This window comes from Gossypium hirsutum, chromosome D11 (assembly GCF_007990345.1).
Source record: "Gossypium hirsutum isolate 1008001.06 chromosome D11, Gossypium_hirsutum_v2.1, whole genome shotgun sequence".
Lineage (NCBI taxonomy): Eukaryota > Viridiplantae > Streptophyta > Magnoliopsida > Malvales > Malvaceae > Gossypium > Gossypium hirsutum.
Window position 1 is genome coordinate 64,806,325 of NC_053447.1, and position 8,843 is coordinate 64,815,167.

The window sequence follows — 8,843 nt, forward strand, 5'->3', positions numbered from 1 at the left end:
GTGTTACCATACAAAAGGCTTCAAAAGAGTATTACCCATACAATAGCATTTGCTATTATCATTACCCATCAAAACACCCAGGTACAGAAGCACTAACATTTTCTCTTTGAAATGGCAAAGTCACCCGAAGAAGAACACCCTGTCAAGACCTTTGGCTGGGCTGCAAGGGACCCATCTGGTCATCTCTCTCCTTTCATCTTCTCCAGAAGGTTATTTTCACAGTTTAAGCTTTCTGACAGATGCATGCTTAAGTCTTAACTCGTTCTACTCTTGTTGTTCCATGAAATTTAATTTAATGTTGCCTTTTGCATTTTAATATTTGTGATAATTCTCTTTTATAGCATTTACTTAGTCTGATTTCAAAGGGTTTAAAGGTGATGATGATTTTATTTTGAGTTGTGATGAACTGGTGAGTGCAGGGTAACTGGTGAAGAAGATGTGAGGTTTAAGGTGCTGTATTGTGGGATTTGTCATTCTGACCTTCACAGTATCAAGAATGAATGGGGCTCCTCCAACTACCCCATGGTTCCTGGGTCAGTCACTCCCCTCCTACCTTTTACCATCTCTTTCTTCATCATCTCTTTGTTATTAATCCATTCTTCTTCTTCTTTTAATTTGGTAAACAATAAAACATAAAAGCAAGAAAAACTCCATATACATTATAGCTGAGTCAATTATAACTCATAAATTATAGCGTCTTAACCTAGAAACTTGTTTCACATTTAAAATATGTGGTCCACATATCACAAAAAATTATAATTATTGACTGTTGGAACGTAACAAACCCTTAAAAATAGAATTTAAAGATTAATTATTTCGCATTTAACTCTAACCCTGCTGAAAGGATTTCAAATTAGAGAGATAAACCCTAAAAATAAATTAGTAAAGCTTGACTTCAGAATTTTGAACTTACTACTTTATTTATAGAACTTGAATTCCATTTACCCCCAAGATAAAATAGGATAACAGTTTATTGGTAGTGGAACACTGGATCGTACCTGATTTCTGAAAGTAACCCTACCTGTCTATTTAATGACAAGGAAACTCTTCTTTTACTATGGAATAAATTCCATCTCTATTTTACTGTAAATTCATAGATTAATAGGTAATAAAAAAAATATCGATAGAATCAAATACAAATGCGTACATAAATTATTGTATAAAAAATATATTTTGTAATATCATCATACATAAAATGAACAAGTAATTGCATGGCTAATGCCTGTTGGTGCTATCTGTATGACATGAAATTGGATGTCAATTAAAGTATTATTATTGGACCGGCCAAAATTGGTGGCTTGATTATCATGAATCTCAATTATATTTCGCCACCCTGTATTTTAATTGTGGTTACATATTTGTTGTCCCGTCAAATGATGATGTGACAAGTTTTGAACCGTTTCTTACTGTATATGAACTGATAAGTGAGAGTGTCATGAATTGACCACTTTATTTTGGTTCTATTTGCTTGAAGTTGTTTTTTGGAGGCAAGAAAGTCCACGTTCATTTGTTTTCTAACATCAAGTGAGTTTAGGTCTCAACGTTAATATTTTTTTAATTTAATTTTTATTATTTTTAATAGAAATATTGATTAAAACATTCTATATTTTATATTTTTTTTGAATAATTTTAAAAATTTTAAATTATTTATTGACATGACATATAAGATAAATATTATCATGTTAACATAAAATACACATGAATTGTCACAAAATCATCATTAAAAATTAATGTTTTTAGTCAGCATTTCTGTTAAAGTAATCAATTTGACTCTTTTTAAAAGTTTAATAATTAAATTTAGATTAAAAAAACCAAATTAACAAATATAAAAATAAAAACCTTGAAAGTTAAATTTCGCATTACGTCTTTATTTTTTAATACTATATTTAGAATTTAATTAATACTAGTAAATTAAAGAGTTTAGTTTAGATTAAAATATTCTGATTTACATTTTAGGTATCCAATAATAGAGGATAATTGTCGTGCTTAACCAATCATTACCTATTTTCTTCTCCAAAATTGTATTAATAAAAATATACTTCAACTTTTTATAACTTCTACTGAAAAAACAAATAAAATCTTTTAACTTCTTATACCTCTACTTAAAATGAAATTTTAAACACTAAATCTTACTCAACCTAAATCTCTATCTTAGGTCCAACTTTTAAACCCTAAATATAAGCTTGAAGCCTAATTTGACTCTATATTTTTAAGGGAGAGTATTTAATTTTTTCCGTCCATTTGGTTATTTTTCTAATTAAATCTATTTAATTCACCATAATATATGAAGATCAATTCCACTAAATTAGAGTTCAAAAACCGATATAATTAAATTGATTTACAGTCATTTTAACTGAATTTAATTATTGGCTTAAATAATATATTTATTTTATATATTATAAATTTAAAATATATTTTTAAATAATAAAAAATATTAAATTAAGTCGGTTTTTTCGAAAGATCAATTTAAAAATCCAAAAAAAATAATCAACAAAACTAAACCTATAACCAAGTTTAGTCGCTTTTCTCGATTTTGAACCAAAATTTCTCTCGCCTATATATTCTAGCCCTTAAATCTTAATCAATCTCATATCCTAATTTTTTTTTGAAAGTTTACATTAATGCTACATTCAAAATAATGATACAAATACAAATCTCAAATTAGTAGAATCAAACTATTTCAACACATTCAAGTACAAAGAGATCCGAACAAGTAAAAACAAATTATTATAGCATAAATTGATTAAAAAGTCTATTAACTCGAATTAAAACCCACAAATGACATCAACACATAGTGGAACAAAAAAACCTGCACATATAATTACACATAACTAATTTAGAAAGTTAATTTTATTATGGGTTAATTTTATGTAATTAAGATTAAAATATTGTTAAAGAAAAATAGATGGAGAGCCTAATAATTAAGAATTCTTTTTAAAAACAAAATGAAGAGCTCTGAATGTGATTTCTCTCTATATTTTAAAGTCCTAGTAGAAGTAAAATAAAAAAAATGATATATTTTACTTATAAAATCATTTATTTATTTAGACCATTTCTTTTTAACAGCTACATCTTCATCGAGATATAACACAAAATGCCCATAATTTGCAGGCATGAAATAGTAGGGGAAGTGACAGAAGTAGGCAGCAAAGTGGAAAAGGTTAAGGTGGGAGATAAAGTGGGTGTGGGATGCATGGTCGGAGCTTGCCACAGCTGCGACAGTTGTGCAAACGACCTTGAAAATTACTGCCCTAAACTCATATTAACCTACAATGGGATTTACTACGATGGAACCATAACTTATGGAGGCTATTCAGATTCAATGGTCGCCAATGAACGCTACGTTGTTCGTATCCCTGACGGCATGCCCCTTGACTCTGCAGCTCCTTTGCTTTGTGCTGGAATCACTGTTTACAGTCCTTTGAAATACTTCGGATTAGGTGAACCTGGAAAGCATATCGGCATTGTTGGCCTTGGTGGTCTTGGTCATGTTGCTGTTAAATTTGCCAAGGCTTTGGGGTCCAAAGTGACTGTAATTAGCACTTCTCCTAGTAAGAAGGCTGAAGCCTTGGAACATCTCGGTGCTGACTCTTTTTTGGTTAGCCGTGACCAAGACGAACTACAGGTAATTGTGTGCACTTACTCCTACTTTTACTAAAAGAAATTTTAGAAATGATTTTACTTGTTCGGGTTGGAGCAGGCTGCCATGGGTACGTTTGATGGAATTATAGACACAGTCTCTGCTACTCATCCAATTATGCCACTGCTTAGTCTGCTAAAATCCCATGGGAAACTTATTATGGTTGGTGCACCCTGCGAGCCACTCGAGGTACCTGCATTTTCGTTGATCATAGGTAAGCAGAAAAAAGCATTTAATAAACACTAGTCTTGGAGTTTGAATTCGAGTATAAAGCTGACAAGTAATTTATATATTTGTGATAAAAAACAGGAAGGAAGACGACGGCTGGAAGTTGTATCGGAGGAATGAAAGAGACACAAGAGATGATTGATTTCGCAGCTAAACACAACATAAAAGCAGATATTGAAGTTATATCCATGGATTATGTGAACAAAGCGATGGAGAGGCTTGAACAGGCTGATGTCAGATACAGATTTGTAATTGACATTGGAAACACCTTGGCTGCCACCAAGCCTTCAAGTTGAAAACCACTAATCCGTTGCTTTAAAATGCTCGGATGTTGCAGTAGTTTCGTGGTTGAATGTCGTTTGCTTAAACAGACTTTGGTATGCTATGCTTAGAACAATCGATGAATAAAGAGTGCAGAATGCTTCATGTCCGGAGCTTTTATTTTAATACACAAATAAATGTTGAACTATCCAAATATAGACGATAAGAGTAATAGTCATAATTGAATCATACCAAAATCGGTTTATTAGAGTTTACATTCATTTCACTTAATCGGACTGGATTACATTATGATCCATTTATGAAGGCCTCTGCCTTTGCAACATCCCTTGAAGAACATATAAAAACCAAAAGTATTACAAGAAAGTAATAATATGTGGGACTGGTGTTGCCATTTTGTTGTGTAATAACATATAGGAAGCAGAGCTTTAAGAGGTGGGCTTCAACGTGTTCCCAATATCAATGACAAATTGATATTTGACATCTGTTTTGAGAAGGCGTTCCATGATAGTGTTCCCGTAATCAATTGGTGTGGTCTAACTTCAATGTCTGGTTTTATGCTTTGTTTAGCTACGAAATCAATCATCTCCTAGTCTCTCTTATCTCTCCAATCAAACTTCCTCCTATTATCTTCCTCCCTGCCAATTTTAATGTAAAAATCACATCAGTTTATTTGAATATGCATATGGTGAAGTCGAGCCTCAATATTCATTCTTTTAGAGAGCATATATTCACCATAAATTCTTACCATAGAGCAACGGAAAGGCTGGTAACTCAAGTGGTTTCTCTGGAGCACCAACAAGTGTCATGGGCCACAGTTCAAAGCCTATAACCATCGCATCAAATGTATCTCATAAAAGTTTATCATTTAGATGAAAATTATTTTGCTCACAAGAACTGGCCCGATTCAAGGAGCTGTTAGAAAAGCCTGTCAGATTCAAGCCTAAATAGCCCAATGATAAAGATAGGACAACATTGACTACCTTGGTAAATAGAGAAACTAACCGTAGAAGATCGAGGGGAATCATATCTTATAAGATTATATTGTATTTGATTATGTAAAATTCCTAGGGCTAATCTTGTTCGTCGATGTAACTTGTTCTAGACTGTCGGTTTTAGGGGAGTCAACTATAAATAGAGAGTCTCCCCCTCACTTGTAATTCATTCCATTCTTTTATTGTTTCTTATATTCTTTGAGAGAAAGTAATACAATTGAGAACATTTACACAAGCACCTCTCGTGCATAGTTTTCTGTGGCTTTCTGTTCTTTTGTACTTCTTTTGATTTGTATTGCTTCCACTATATAAATTGGTGCACTGGAGGAATTCTTTATAAATCCCCAATTGTTTGGTGGTTAAGCTGACTTAGGCGTGTTTGCGTCGAAAGGATCACTTAAGGCCACATAGAGTCTATGACACAAGAGCAAGCTTCTTGTGAGTCTTCAGCAACCTAAGCAAAGGCAACAAGGGATGTTGAGCAGATACTGTATCGATGATGCCATCCAACGTACCATTAGCAGCCTAAACACAATAAACATATATTATATATAAATCCAATAATTCACTAAGCACATACATATTATCCATCATGCAACCAAAACTTAGCAATCATGTGTATTCAAGTTTAAATCTAATCAATCAATCAAACACAAACTCAATTACTCTAATCCCATTTTTATGATGTGTCAGAAAATTTAATAAAATCATTAAAAAATCACAAAATATCCCAAAAATATCCAAACTTAGAAAATAAAAAAATTTATAATCTATTTGTGCAAATCATAAAAAAATATTTTAAAAATTATAAGTATGCAAAACTCCTTTCAAAATTAAAAAGTTTCAGAAAAAAATTTCGCATACCTATAATTTTTACAAATATTTTTTTTATAATTTCCAAAAATAAATTATGATATTTTTTATTTTTATAGATTTCTAAGTAATATTTTTTGGATTTGACGATTTTTTTTTGCATTTTTAATGATATTTTAAGTTTTGTTATATTTTTTTATAATTTTAAGTGAATTTTTTATTTTTATTGACATGTGGCAACATGTTATTAGTTTGTCTATTTTTTTATTGATTAGATTGAGGTAATTGAGATTACAAGATTAAAATACTAGGGTCAAATTGATAGCAAAAATAAATATAAAGACCAAACTGAAAAAAAAAGTATTGATAGTAATAATTTAACCAGATTTATTACGCTTTTTATTTTCTTTAACTAGATTTTTGTAAGAAAACCTTCAAATTTTGATAAAAAAAAATCATATCATTTAAAATTTATAAAATTCAAAGGTATCCATAAAATTTTTAAAATACCTTTAATAGAAAATTATTTAAGATTGATGGCTTAACATAAATATCTATAATATATATAAAAGTATGAATTGAAAAACAAAAATTATTTAAGAAAATTTTTTATCATATTATTAAATTGACATCCAAATATATTTATGATTTAATTTAAAATAATTAATTAAGATTTAAATATTTTTTAAATTCTTGATAAAAGTAAATTTGATTCTCAGAATATTCCACTCAATAAAGTTATTTCATTGTAATTTATTAATTAATTATGATTCCATATAAATGTAAGTAAATTATCGATATTGAATATAAAGTGGCTAATTGAGTTGGTATCACGAGTCAACTCGATACCAACTCAGCTGTGAAATTATTAAAGTACACTTATTTTTAAGGGTATTTTCATATTTTTCATTATTTTATATAAAGTTCAAATAAAACAATTGAAAAATATTATTTGAAAATTGAATACAAAACCAACAAATTCATATAAAAAAAACCTTTACAACTTTACTGATAATCATCTATGGATATATTTTTATAAATATATCTTTTAATATAAAATATTTTCATTTACTCACATTGTAAGTGTGATAAAATCTAATATTTATAATAATATTACTTGAAATTAATAATATAGACAAACCCTTATTTTCAATAATAACAACTCAAAATGGGAAAAATAAATAAATGGATTTTGAGGGGGTTAGTATCAATAAAGGCCCATTTTTGAAATTATTTATGGAAATGGGCCATTTCAAAAAATAATAATCGGAATGGACCAAAAATCCAAAAACGCACTGATGTGACGCATTTTTAGGGAAAAACTTAGAAAAATACTTCCACGTCAGCGCTTTTTTCCTTGTGTCAGGCAAAAGCGCGTTGACATGGACGCGCTTTTGTAAAAAGCACTGACGAAGACGTGCTTTTGACTAGGTTTAGGTTTTTTTGGATTTGATTAGGTTTTATGAAAAATTAAATTAGGGTATTATGTTTTTAATTGTTTAGGGTTTTAAGGTTTATGAAAAATTAAATTAGGGTATTAGGTTTTTAATTGTTTAGGGTTTCTGGGCTTGATTAGGGTTTAAGAAAAATTAAATCAAGGTATTAGGTTTTTAATTGTTTAGGGTTTTGGGGTTTGATTAGGGTTTAGGAAAATTTAAGTTAGGGTATTAAGTTTTTAATAGGACTGAAGGTACCCTAGAAGTCAACTCTGGCTTCCTGTAGGTACCCTTTGACCACCAGTCTACCCTTGTATCTGGCAATGGAACCATCAGCATGTCTCTTAATAGGGAAGAGCCATTTGTAGCCAACTGCGCGACGACCCTTTGGTAATGAAACAAGATCCCATGTGTGATTAGAGATCAAGGCATTGTATTCTTCTTTAGATGTTGTTGTCTATGTTGTACTTTGAAAGGCTTCATTAATGGTTGTAGGCTCAATCTCATCTAAGATCGATGCAAAAACCTTGGGTCTGAAGATCCCATTTTCGGAACGAGTCTGCATAGGATGATGATTGACTTGTGCTGATGGTGACTGAGCTATGGTAGTACGATCAGGTGGATCAGAATTTATAGGTTCAAGAGCTGTTGTTGAAGGACTAGTAGAGACACTAGACGACGAGACACAGTCATGTTGCCACTGCGCAGAAGAAGTTCCCATGCTTGATTGACTAAAAGGTACTCGTGCTGTAGTAGGGACACAAGAACCACTAGCCATAACCAACGGAAGAATAGACCGATAAGGAGTATCCTGCACAGATTGTGGTGAAGATTCGATTTGGAACCCATCTTTGAAGGGAAATTTTGTTTCATCAAAAGTTACATGCTGAGACAAAAAGATTCGACCATCCTCTACAAGACACCTATAGCCTTTGGTGTTGGGAACACTGCCAAGGAACACACACTGTTGAGCCCGGAAACTCAACTTGTGCTGTTGAAAGGGCCTTAGATTTGGGAAGCAGTCACATCCAAACACTCTTAGGAAGTCATAATTCAGTTTGACCTTGTAAAGTACCTCATAGGGACTAGAGTGACATAAGACCAGAGTAGGTAGTCTGTTAGTCAAATGAACAACATGCATAAAGGCATAAAACCAAAACTTTAAAGGCATGCTGGAATGAGCTAAGAGAGACAAGCCCACATCAACTAGCTGTCTATATTTTCTTTCAGCAACATCGTTTTGTTCTGAGGTATATGGACACGAGACCCTGTGTTGTACACCAAGACGAGATAGCTCGTGAGCCAAAACACGATACTCATCCCCACCATTGGTTTGAAGTATTTTAATGAAGCAACCAAATTAAACTCTGACCATCTGATAAAAATCCCGAAAACATCGAGCCACTTCAGACTTGGTTTTGAGAAAATATACCCAAGTATATCTGCTATACA

At 31.5% G+C, this 8,843-nt stretch overlaps 1 protein-coding gene across 1 annotated transcript; it reads left to right on the plus strand.

Annotated features, from left to right (window-relative positions):
• On the plus strand, window positions 1-4,294 carry LOC121223428 (8-hydroxygeraniol dehydrogenase). The gene is made up of 5 exons (XM_041104859.1): window positions 1-209; window positions 420-533; window positions 3,112-3,625; window positions 3,701-3,854; window positions 3,950-4,294. Exons 1-5 carry the CDS (start codon window positions 112-114, stop codon window positions 4,162-4,164), a joined length of 1,095 nt encoding a protein of 364 aa, XP_040960793.1. The 5' UTR covers window positions 1-111; the 3' UTR covers window positions 4,165-4,294.
• The last annotated feature ends 4,549 nt before the right edge of the window (window positions 4,295-8,843 follow it).